The sequence below is a fragment of the Ovis canadensis genome, chromosome 5, assembly GCF_042477335.2.
Source record: "Ovis canadensis isolate MfBH-ARS-UI-01 breed Bighorn chromosome 5, ARS-UI_OviCan_v2, whole genome shotgun sequence".
NCBI lineage: Eukaryota > Metazoa > Chordata > Mammalia > Artiodactyla > Bovidae > Ovis > Ovis canadensis.
The window spans coordinates 17,799,574-17,812,439 of NC_091249.1; the positions used below are offsets into that span (position 1 = coordinate 17,799,574).

Consider the following 12,866-nt stretch of genomic DNA (forward strand, 5'->3'; position numbering starts at 1 on the left):
GTGTTAGAGCAAGAACCCCATGGCTCTGATGAATCCAGCATCTCTGACAGCAAGGCAGTAAGTGATGGTGATGATGAAAGTTAATGAGACTGCGGGTTCCCACTTGGCAGTGAGGCCCATTCATGGTACAGCAGAAAGTGAAGCATGAGCACCTTCTGTGGCCTGGGGGAGGCATCCTCAAGGGGCCCCCAGGGTGATGGAGTTCATGACATTTCAACCATATACTCAGGTGAAGTTGCTCGACTTGGGTAAGCAGTTTTGACAAGAGCCAGGGGAACCTTGGAGCTTGGCTTTTGTGACTCTGGGACACAGGGGTGGGCCCGGCACCTGTGAGGGTTTTGCAGGTCCTTACTGAGAGAAGTAGAGGGATGGCATGCAAGATGCCATTTTGAAAATGTAAAGACCCTGAAGGGGGCTCGAGCTGACATGAGCCCCATCTGGGTTATGCAGATACAAATATGGGCTGATTTGTGCAAAGGCATAGTGTAAAGGCTGTGTCCTGTAATATAGGTTTAGAAGAGTGTACTGTAAAGGCTGTGTCCTGTGATGTAGGTTTAGTAGAACAGTGTACTGTCAAGGCTGTGTTCTAAGATGTGGTACTAATTCTCATTCTCTTGCAGATTTAGAACAGTTGAAAGATTTTGGAATCATGTGGATGGGCTGTGATTGCCACAAAGATCCCCTCCTTGAAGGGGTGGGCCCAGTGCCTGTGGGCGATTTTGCGGGCCCTTAATATAAAAACTCCACAGAGGCAGAGTTGTCCCTGTGGTGGCTTTCCTGCAATCTCACATAGAGAGACAGTGGACTGGACTTGGCTGTGGAAGATAAGGGCACTGCACATGTGGTGGGTGGCTCTTCCAGCCCCGTGAGGGCAAGAACTGCAACATGAGTTCCAGGTGATACCTGGCGTTGGGTTTTGCTATGTCTTAGGGATGCAACTGTTTGTTGTTGTAGCTACTGCTGTTGCAAGATATAAATCCAAGGGTCAGTGTTACTCTACAAGGGAGTGTCGCAGAAGATGGGCTGTGCATTGAATGTGAGGCAAGAGACCCTGAGGGGGTTGAGTGTGGGGAGACAGCAAGTTGGCATGTTCAGGCTCTCTCACCCCATGTTTTGTAAATAATGACTGTGTAACCGTTGAGATCATTTTTAGTGCTGTGCATGTGCATCAGGAGGTGCTAACTTGGTCATGAGCTACTTTGTGTTGTAGGGATATATGAGCTTCACTTAGAAAGTGGCGGCACTTTACTGCTGTCTCACGCTGTCTGTTGGATCAGCCACGAGAGGAGAGAATATAGTGTGTATACTTTTACGACTGCTGTATCAGCCAGGAGAGAATAAAGCTGTCTACAGTTCTGTGGCTCCTTGAGTCTTCTTCCTGCCTCTTAGCTCGTGCCTTACCTACCCTGGGTTCAATGAACAGTGTGTACAGTGAGATACAGTGAGACAACTGGCATCACCAGCAGAATCAGCAATACATCAGCCCTTCCAAAATTGCTGGGAAAAAAAAAGTCTACTTGGTCAGGGTGTATACTGTTTCTAAGACCAACTTTATATGACCATGTCAAATTACACTTTTGAAAACTTAAACATCTTCAGTGATTTAAAGTGACACAGTTGGGAGAATGGCATTGAAACATGTATAATATCATATATGAAATGAATCACCAGTCCAGGTTTGATGCATGATACTGGATGCTTGGGGCTGGTGCACTGAGATGACCCAGAGGGATGGTACAGGGAGGGAGGATGGAGGGGGGTTCAGGATGGGGAACACATGTATACCTGTGGCGGATTCATGCTGGTGTATGGCAAAACCAATACAATATTGTAAAGTAAATTAAAATAAATAAATTTATTTAAAAAATAAAATAAAAAAATAAAGTGACACATTTCCCATACACTGATTTTCCAACATGATATTGTTATTTAATCACTAAGTCGTGTCCAACTCTTTGCGACCCCATATATTTGGGCTCAATTCTGAGTGTTTTAGCCATTGTGTGTATGCACAGACACAAACTGTCAAGTCTGTGGAATGTTATTATTGTAGCATCTTTTCAGTTCAGTTCAGTTCAGTCACTCAGTCGTGTCCAGCTCTTTGCGACCCCATGAACTGCAGCACGTCAGGCCTCCCTGTCCATCACCAACTCCCGGAGTTCACTCAAACTCACATCCGTGAAGTCGGTGATGCCATCCAGCCATCTCATCCTCTGTCGTCCCCTTCTCCTCCTGCCCCCAATCCCTCGCAGCATCAGAGTCTTTTCCAATGAGTCAACTCTTCACATGAGGTGGCCAAAGTACTGGAGTTTCAGCTTTAGCATCATTTCTTCCAATGAACACCCAGGGCTGATCTCCTGTAGAATGGACTGGTTGGATCTCCTTGCAGTCCAAGGGACTCTCAAGAGTCTTCTCCAACACCACAGTTCAAAAGCATCAATTCTTTAGTACTCAGCTTTCTTCACAGTCCAACTCTCACAGCCATACATGACCACTGGAAAAACCATAGCCTTGACTAGATGGACCTTTGTTGGCAAAGTAATGTCTCTGCTTTTGAATATGCTATCTAGGTTGGTCATAACTTTCCTTCCAAGGAGTAAACATCTTTTAATTTCATGGCTGCAGTCACCATCTGCAGTGATTTTGGAGCCCCCCAAAATAAAATCTGACACTATTTCCACTGTTTGCCCATCTATTTGCCATGAAGTGATGGGACCAGATGCCATGATCTTCATTTTCTGAATGTTGAGCTTTAAGCCAACTTTTTCACTCTCCTCTTTCACTTTCATCAAGAGGCTTTTTAGTTCCTCTTCATTTTCTGCCATAAGGGTGGTGTCATCTGCATATCTGAGCATCTTTTGGGGATAGTTTAATTTCTGCTGGCTTAGTCCCCACTATGACTTGGATTTAGTTTTATTCCTGGGTTTTCTCACTTGTCTGTGTTTTGCTATAAACTTTGAAATCAATTTATCTAACTCCAGGAAAGAAAAACACAGTTTGAGTTGTCTGTTCAAGAATCTAGGATATCTTGTCATATCTACTTTTTCTTTTTGTGTATGATGTTTTGGTTCCCCCCCACCCCGCCCCCGCACTCCCCCCCACCCCAAGGAATATTTTAAGGATTTCCTCATATGAATTTTCACATTTTTTGTTAAGGTCATAGGTATCTTATCTCTTTCATTGTTATTATAATTGGTGTTTTTGTCTTTCATCACGTATCTTTTAACGGGAATATAGCCTGATTTTGTCATCTTTTATCTAATGACCTTACTGAACTTTCTTACTATTTGTGGTAGTTTCATAGTTTTCTCTTGGGTGTTCCAGATATCCTCTAAGTCTTCTTTTTAAAGAAATTCAGCTTTATATCATTTTTAATTTTTATTTATTTTTTAAAAATGTATTTATTAATTTTTGCTGCATGGCATGTGAAATCTTTGTTTCCAACCAGAGATTGAATTCCCGCCCCCTGCATTGAAAGCACAGAGTCTTAACCACTGGACCACCAGGGAAATCCTTCTAAATTTTAAAATAGGAGATAGATTAAAAGGCCCTTTTCCATTTCCCTGGATGATTCTCTAGTGTGGCTGTGGTGGCCAATCTTCCAATATGGTATTAAGGAGCAAGGGATAAAGGAACCTTTCTGTGACCCTAACTTCAGCATAAAGGCACTCATTCCCTCACTAAGGAAAGTGCTACTTTTAGGCTGACGTGTATATATACATATGCTGCTAAGTCACTTCAGTCGTGTCCGACTCTGTGGGACCCCATAGATGGCAGCCCACCAGGCTCCCCCGTCCCTGGGATTCTCCAGGCAGGAGTACTGGAGTGGGGTGCCATTTCCTTCTCCAATGCATGAAAGTAAAAAGCGAAAGTGAAGTCGCTCAGTCGTGTCTGACCCTCAGCGACCCCATGGACTGCAGCCCACCAGGATCCTCCATCCATAGGATTTTCCAGGCAGGAGTACTGGAGTGGGGTGCCATTGCCTTCTCCAAATTTTCCAGGCAAGAATACTGGAGTAGGTTGCCATTTCCTACTCCAGGGGATCATCCTAACCCAGGGATTGAACGCAGGTATCCTGCATTACAAGCAGATTGTTTAGTGTCTGAGCCACCAGGGAAGTCCAGTAAGATACACACACACACACACACACACGCACACACATATATGTGTATCTCTTACTGGATATACACATATATGTGTGTGCGTGTGTGTGTGTGTGTGTGTGTATATATATATGTATATCCCAGAGTTTAAACTCACAGCCATCGAGTCAGTGATGCCATCCAGCCATCTCATCCTCTGTCATCCCCTTCTCCTCCTGCCCCCAATCCCTCCCAGCATCAGAGTCTTTTCCAGTGAGACAACTCTTCGCATGAGGTGGCCAAAGTACTGGATTTTCAGCTTCAGCATCATTCCTTCCAAAGAAATCCCCAGGCTGATCTCCTTCGGAATGGACTGGTTGGATCTCCTTGCAGTCCAAGGGACTCTCAAGAGTCTTCTCTAACACCACAGTTCAAAAGCATCAATTCTTCGGCGCTCAGCTTTCTTCACAGTCCAACTCTCACATCCATACATGACCACTGGAAAAACCATAGCCTTGACTAGACGGACCTTAGTCGGCAAAGTAATGTCTCTGCTTTTGAATATGCTATCTAGGTTGGTCATAACTTTCCTTCCAAGGAGTAAGTGTCTTTTAATTTCATGGCTGCAGTCACCATCTGCAATGATTTTGGAGCCCCCCAAAATAAAATCTGACACTATTTCCACTGTTTTGCCCATTTATTTCCCATGAAGTGATGGGACCGGATGCCATGGTCTTCATTTTCTGAATGTTGAGCTTAAGCCAACTTTTTCGCTCTCCTCTTTCACTTTCATCAACAGGCTTTTTAGTTCCTCTTCACTTTCTGCCATAAGGGTGGTGTCATCTGCATATCTGAGGTTATTGATATTTCTCCCGGCAATCTTGATTCCAACTTGTGTTTCTTCCAGTCCAGCAATTCTCATGATGTACTCTGCATATAAGTTAAATAAGCAGGTGACAATACACAGCCGTGACATACTCCTTTTCCTTAGAAAAATGATAATATTGTGAATTATATCTATGGGTTTTCTAATAATTATCTTTGCATTACTGGAATAATTCCTACATGATTATAATCCATTACTTAAAAAATAATGTTGAATTCTGCTAATATTTCATCAGGACTTTTGGTAATTGATAGGTTGGATTGTCTGAGTTTTCTGTGTGTGGTTAGTTTTTGTCTTTATAACACTCTCCTTTGTCTGTGTCTGGAGCAGAATGGACAGCACTGGGACAATCCTGTGGTTAAAGGCCTGATGTGATTCCCAAGGAGGCCATCTCAGCTAAGGACCTTCAGTAGGACAGAGTTTTTTTTCTTAAATTTCCCCATGTCTTCTTTGGAATTTGATCTCTAGCCTGGGATCAGTTTCAGTAAATTAGTTATTTCCTAAAAAGTGATACTTTTCACTTGACTTTATTTACATAAAGTTGTATAATATCTCTTAGGATTTCTTAAATTTTTTATGTTCAGTGGATATATCCTCGTCATTTCTTGTTTTGTGTATTTTTAGTCTCACATCATATCTTGATTAAATTCGTGATGTCCTTTCCTACTTTTTTGATTTTTTGTTAAAATTGGTATTTCTGAAATGTTAGTTTTAGTGTTTTCTGTTGTTTGGCTTTTGATTTCTGCTTTTACCTTTTTAAGCTTCCTTTGTGTGCCTACTCTTAGCTCATGTTTTCTATTTTCCAAATTAGATGTTTAAGCATTTAATACTCTGATATTGATAGGTCTGTTTTTAAGATGATGAATTTTCCTCTGCCCCAGCTTTGGTCACACCCTGGATTCTATATCCAGACACCAGTGCTTACATGGTTGTCCTTTCTAGACATGCTGTAGTTTGGTTTATCCTCTCACCCTTCTGCCCGTCATTCTGACAAGGCAGGGTGATGAACATACTCTGCATGTGAAAGGGAGGCTGTACTCTGCGTAGAAAGATAAATATAGGATTTCTGGGACACTTGCTTTGTAAATATTTAATATCTTCTCAAATCTCAGGTGCCTGGAGCACTCAACAAACGTACTTTGCCCTCCCATGAACCGCCACCCTTCTGTGATGAGACCAGCCTCTGCCTTCCTAGGTGTGGCCCTCATCAGTCTCCTCCCAGACCTTGCATGTGAGCTTGGCTGATGGCCCTCAGTTTGCTCAGGTGGGTGAGGGCTTGAGGGGCTGGAGCTGGGCAGGGATGGAGGCATGCAGCCGTGAGGAAGCTGGGTGACGGTTTTGGTCCTTAGAGCATTGACAGGACAGCCAATGAGGTCATAAGGACACTGATGATGGCCCCCAGAGTAGAGGAGAGGGCAGGGAGTGGCTGAAGAGGTAAAGGTGTGTTTTCTATGTGATGATGAATCCATTTTGAGAAAAAGGAGACTCGGGCAAAAACTGTCGGATACATAGGGTATGCGCAACCCTGCCCCCAGCTCACTATTCCAATTTGCACCCAGGTGCGGTCGAATTCACAGACAAGTGGGCCCCCAGAATCACCCTGGAAAAAAGAGGAATTTCTTGTGAACTGGGAGTTTGGGGCCTCCTGCATAAGGGTGGCCCAATGCCAACACTATGGGATGGACCCAGGGTCCCGCCACTCATGCAGCCCCACCTTGTCAATGGGAAGGCCCTGCTGCAGGCAAGCAGTGTTCATTACACTGTCCTGCAAGTAGAGAGTAGGTGCTGTGGGATGACAGTCAGCATGGCCCCTGGGAAAATGTGGAGCCCTGGGCTGCTCTGGCCAGCACCGGGGTTCACAGGGCCTGACTGATGCCTGCGTTGCATTTGCACATAAGCCACCTTGTGGTCTCCCACTCAGCCCATGGCTATATGGAGATGTACTTCTGAGCCCCATAGGAACAAGGCTGTTGGGGACCATTGACCCACCCAGTAGAAGTGCTCCTGGCTTAAAGCATATATAACATCTGAAATCCCTGGGTTTAGCCTCCATTCCCACAGTGGGTCGCACCTCACATGCAGTCTTCATGTCCCTGAAGTTTCCAGCACACAGCATGTCTGGCAGAATGTCTGTTTGTCCATAGAGCAGTTGGCACAATTGCCATGGGATCAGAGGCAGCCGTACCTCCTGCAGCTTGTTTGAAGTGTCTCCTGTCAAAAGCATTGCAGGCCCAGTGAATGGTCTTCTCACTCCTTTTCCCCAGAGCACACACTGGAGCTCCCTCAAGGCTTACTGGGCTCACACCAGAGCTCCTTCTCTTGCTCCCATCCTCCACATGGCTCCCTTCTCTGCAATGGAGGCCCAGGCTTTTGTCAGTAAAATTTAAATATGTGCCACATGACACTTCCTAAGAGAGATGTAAGAGCCAAGACTCGGTTCATCCCATTATAATCCCATTGTCGCAGCTCAAATGCAAACAGCTTCATCAGCTCCATCAGCTGAGAGTGAGTGGATGACAGAATGTGAGCAAGAAAGTAGCCTCCAAAAGTTTTGCGGGTTGTTATTCCATGTGTCCTTGTCTATGCCAATGGATATGGTAATTGGTCCTAGGAAACCTGTATTTGCTTGACCAATACCTAAGTGATCCTGTTCTTCCTAGAAAGAGGTTATTCTCACAGGTTAAAGACAGGTCTGAGTGGGTACTGGTGGTGGTGGTGGGGTGTATTTAGGGATAGTGTAGTCTGTGGCAGAGGGGAATTAGTTTTAGAGTAAACAAATGTGTACCTCAAAGGAAGATGATGGGAAGCAGAATGTCAGCAGTGTTTGTGGTTTCTATTGAGTGCATTGGCAAGGCAGTATCAGGAGAGGCGCCATGGAAGAATTAGATGGTTAATAGAAGGAATAAAAAAACTCAAGGTTGGTGATGCTGGAGAAGCAATGTAGTAAAATGCAGTTGGAAAATACTTTTAACTACTAAGCCAGCTAAAAATCTATCTGAGGCCTTTCACTGTGCTCACACTGGGGTAACTGGGAGTGAACTTACCTCTACCATAAGCTAGCAGTAAACATATTTACCTAGAAGGCAATTATTTCCCATTCAACATGAGGAGGGCATGGCTGTGGCCCCTGAGAAAAGAGAACAGATGAGGTGAGGTCTGTAAGGGCCTCATCTTCCTCCTTGGGGCACATTCCAGGCTGTGCCATGAAGAGAAGCACAGGTAGCTGGAATCTGCAAAGGTGGATGCCAGAATCAGGGTACTCCAGAGCGAAGGACCCCTGAGGGAGCACAGGAGGCCTTAGTGCCTGCAGTCTGCCATTGGACCCTGAGCCGTGGGTACACAGTATACCATTCCACAGGAAGGGCAGAGTAGCCAGATGAGATTTCATAGTTCCCAGAGCTCACACAGGTCTAGAAGGCTGAGTTGTAACCAGTTAAGAGTGAAGAGCCTTGTGGAGCATCTGAGACATTGAATGAAGACAGTGTAGAGGTAGGAGAAAATATCCCTGTCACGTTTGCACAGATGCCAAGGCCCACATGGAACCAGGTGGACAGAGATCCAGAATGATGAGCTCTGAAAATGATCAGCACAGTACAAAGGAAGAGGCGTAACACAAAGTGGAAGCGAGAAGTCAGCTAGCTATAATTTCAATGAGCTATTCAGTTGTGGGCCAGGGTGCCAGTTCAGAATGATGAGAAATCAGACAAGAGGAGGACTGCACTCACTGGTAGGTCTTTCTCCTAGGCCTTCACTAGCAGCTCATGCAATATACTTGGGGCAGAGCAAGGGACCACAGAAAGAACATCTCAGTGTAGGTGTTCAGAAGATTACCACCTACCACTAAGGACCTGAAAGAACACATTTTGCTTACCTCTCACATATGGAGCAGAAGCCTTCTACCGGTAGTGTGTGGCAGGAGGCACCACATACTCCTGTCCTCAGGGCCTCGTACAGGTGCTCTGTTCTGGAGGAAGAGTAGAACAGCCCCACATCCCTGGAAAATCTCAGATGCCAAGACCAACAGCAGAAGCCACAACCCAGTTCAAGTTCTCACTAGCCTGAATCAGACCTTTCCCATCCTAATGGTTTAGCAGCAGAAGAGGAATGCCTGTTTTGGGGTACAGAGACTTTTATCTTAAGTGTTCGTCTTTAATATCTGGCATTCAACCAAAAATGAAAAGATACACACACACACACACACACACACACACAGAGGTATGGAAATAAAACACTGGACCCACTGTCGAGATGTAACATTGAACAGAATCAGACCTAGAGATAACTGAAAGGAACTTTAAAGTAGCTATGATTAATACATTAAAGAAATTAAGAAGTAATCAAGCATGAAAAAATGAAGAATTTTAAAGTAGAGATATGGAAACTATTAAAAAAACAGTCAATTGGGAATGCCAGAAATACACACTATCAAAAATTTTAAAATTTCTTCAACAGCTGTTTCAGCAGACTGGACACAAATGAGGAAAGAATCAGCAAATTGAAGATAGGTCAATAGCTATTATCCATGCTGAAATACAAAAGATAAAGAGTGGAGAATAAAGCAAAACCTTAAGAGATGCAGGAAAATAGCAGTGTAACATATGTGGAATTAGTCCCAGAAGAAGAAAGTGTAGAGCATAAGAAATACGTGGAGATATAAAGGACAAGAATTTTCCAAGATTAAAGACTATAATAATCACAGACTCAAGAATTTCAGAGCACTCCACACCAGAATAAAACAAGCAAACATCATAGTCAGTGGAATTCCCTGATGGTCCAGTGGCTGAGACTCCACACTTTCACTGCAGGGGGCATGGGTTCAATTCTTGGTTGGGAAACTAGGATCCCACTGGCCACGTAGTGCAGCAAAAGAAAAGGAAGGAAGGAGGAAAGATCATCGTCAAATGGCTGCGAAATGAAGCCAAGGAAAATCCTAAGGCAGTGAGGCTGGGAAACATTTAACACAGAGGATCGAGGATAAGAGTTACAAGTGTTTCATTAAAAACTATGCAAAGTAAAAAAAGAAAAAAACAAAAAAACAAAAGATTAAAAAAATAAAAATAAAATAAACAAAAAAAACAAAAAAAATAAAAAACAAAACGACAAAAAAAATAAAAACTATGCAAGTCAGAAGACAATGAATCAGACTATTGCAAAACAAAATTAAACTAGAAAACTGTCTACCTAGAATTCTGTATCTAGGGAAATTATCTGTAAAAATGAAGGTAAAATAAAGACTTGTAGTCCAACAAACAGACCTATAGCTCTTATTCACTGCTGAAGACAGTGTAAAATCGTACACACACTTTGGAAAATCCTTTGCAGTTTCTCAAAACTACATGAATAGGTAATTTCACTGTCATGTATGCACCCAAGAGCAATGAGAACACATGGGCATAGAGACAGTTGTAAAAGAATGTTCTTAAGAGTTTTATTCACAGTACCCCAAAACTGAAGCAGCACAAATGTCAGTCAACAGAAGGATAGACAAATAAACTGTGGTATTTATGTGATGAAAAGGCAAAAAGATATGACACTGAAAATGAACTCCCCAGGTCGATAAGGTGCCCAACATGCTACTGGAGAAGAGTGGACAAAGAGCTCCAGAAAGAATGAAGAGGCGGAGTCAAAGTGAGAACAGTGCCCAGTTGTGGATATGACTGGTGACGGAAGTAAAGTCTGATGCTGTAAAGAACAATACTGCATAGGAACCTGGAATGTTAGGTCCATGAATCAAGGTAAATTGGAAGTGGTAAAACAGGAGATGGCAAGAGTGAACATCGACATTTTTAGGAATCAGTGAACTAAAATGGACTGGAATATCTGTGGTGGATTCATGTTGATGTATGGCAAGACCAATACAATATTGTAAAGTAATTAACCTCCAATTAAAGTAAATAAATTTATATTTTTAAAAAATGGACTGGAATGAGTAAATTTAATTCAGATGACCATTATATCTATTACTGTGGGTAAGAATCCCTTAGAAGAAATGGAGTAGCCCTCATAATCAATAAAAGAGCCCAAAATGCAGTTCTTGGGTGCAATCTCAAAAACGACAGAATGATCTCTGTTTGTCTCCAAGGCAACCCATTCAATATCACAGTAATCAAAGTCTATGCCCCAGCCACTAATGCCAAAGAAGCTGAACGGTTCTATGATGACCTATAAGACCTTCTAGAACTAACACCAAAAAGGGTGAGATGGGGAGGGAGATAGGAGGGAGGTTCAAAAGGGAGAGGATATATGTATACCTATGGCTGTGAGGTTTGACAGAAAACAACCAATTTCTGTAAAGCAATTAATCTTCAATAACATAATAAATTTTAAAAAAGATATCCTTTTCATCATAGGGAACTGGAATGCAAAAGTAGGAAGTCAAGGTAAATTTGGAGTAACAGGCAAGTTTGACCTTGGAGTACAAAATGAAGCAGAGCAAAGGCTAACAGAGTATTGCCAAGAGAACCTGCTGGTCACAGCAAAAACCCTTTTCCAACAACACAAGAGATGACTCTACACATGTATATCACCAGATGGTCAATACCAAAATCAGATCAATTACATTCTTTGCAGCCAAAGATGGAGAAGCTCTATACAGCCAGAAAAAACAAGACCAGAGCTGACTGTGGCTCAGATCATGAACTCCTTATTGCAAATTTCAGACAAAATTGAAGAAAGAAGGGAAAAACCACTAAGCCATTCAGGTATGACCTAAATCAAATGCTTTACAATTATACAGTGGAAATGACAAATAGATTCAAGGGATTAGATCTGATAGACAGAGTACCTGAAGAACTATGGAAAGGGGTTTGTAACATTGTACAGGAGGTGGTAATCAAACCAAATGATGGCCCTGTATGCGAGACAGCAAAAGAGACACAGAGGTATAGAACGGACTTTTGGACTCTGAGGGAGAGGGAGAGGGTGGGATGATTCGGGAGAATGGCATTGAAACGTGTTTACTATCATGTAAGAAACGAAGTGCCAGTCCATGTTCAATACAGGATACAGGATGCTTGGGGCTGGTGCATGGGGATGATCCAGAGAGATGATATGGGGTGGGAGGTGGGAGGGGGATTCAGGATTGGGAGCTTGTATACACCCGTGGTGGATTCATGTCAATGTATGGCAAAACCAATACAGTATTGTAAAGTAAAATAAAGTAAAAATAAAATTAAAAAAAAAAAAACATCCCAAGGAAAAAGAAATGCAAAAAAGCCAAAATGCTTGTCTGAGGAGGCCTTACAATAGTTGAGAAAAGAAGAGACGCTAAAGGCAAAGGAGAAAAGGAAAGATATACCCATTTGAATTCAGAGTTCCAAAGAATAGCAAGGAGAGATAAGAAAGCCTTCTCAGTGATCAGTGCAAAGAAATAGAGGAAAACAATAGAATGGGAAGACTAGAGCTCTCTTCAAGAAAATTAGAGACACCAAGATCCCCTGGAGAAGGAAATGGCAATCCACTCCAGTATTCTTGCCTGGAGAATCCCATGGACGGAGAAGCCTAGTAGGTTACAGTCCACGGGGTCGCAAAGAGTCAGACACGACTGAGCGACTTCACCTCACCTCACCTTAAGGGAACATTTCATGCAAATATGGGCACCATAAAAGACAGAAATGGTATGCACCTAACAGAATCAGAAGATATTAAGAAGAGGTGGCAAGAATACACAGAAGAACTATATAAAACAGATCTTCATGACCCAGATAACCATGATGGTGTGATCATTCACCTAGAGCCAGACATCCTGGAATGTGAAGTCAAGTGGGCCTTAGGAAGCATCACTATGAACAAAGCTAGCAGAGATGATGGAATTCCAGTTGAGCTATTTCAAGTCCTAAAAGATAATGCTGTGAAAGTGCTGCACTCATTATGCCAGCAAATTTGGAAAAGTCAGCAGT

The 12,866-nt window shown here is 43.0% G+C and overlaps 1 protein-coding gene across 1 annotated transcript in view; it reads right to left on the reverse strand.

Annotated features, from left to right (window-relative positions):
• Nucleotides 1–6,313: 6,313 nt before the first annotated feature.
• PRSS38 (serine protease 38) overlaps nt 6,314–12,866 on the reverse strand; it is a 36,773-nt gene continuing 30,220 nt past the window's right edge. Inside the window, exons 4-5 of the mRNA XM_069590289.1 lie at nt 7,040–7,179; nt 6,314–6,568 (exon numbers count right to left, since the gene is read on the reverse strand). Coding sequence (XP_069446390.1) covers nt 6,314–6,568; nt 7,040–7,179 — 395 coding nt within the window. The remainder of the gene's footprint in view (nt 6,569–7,039; nt 7,180–12,866) is intronic.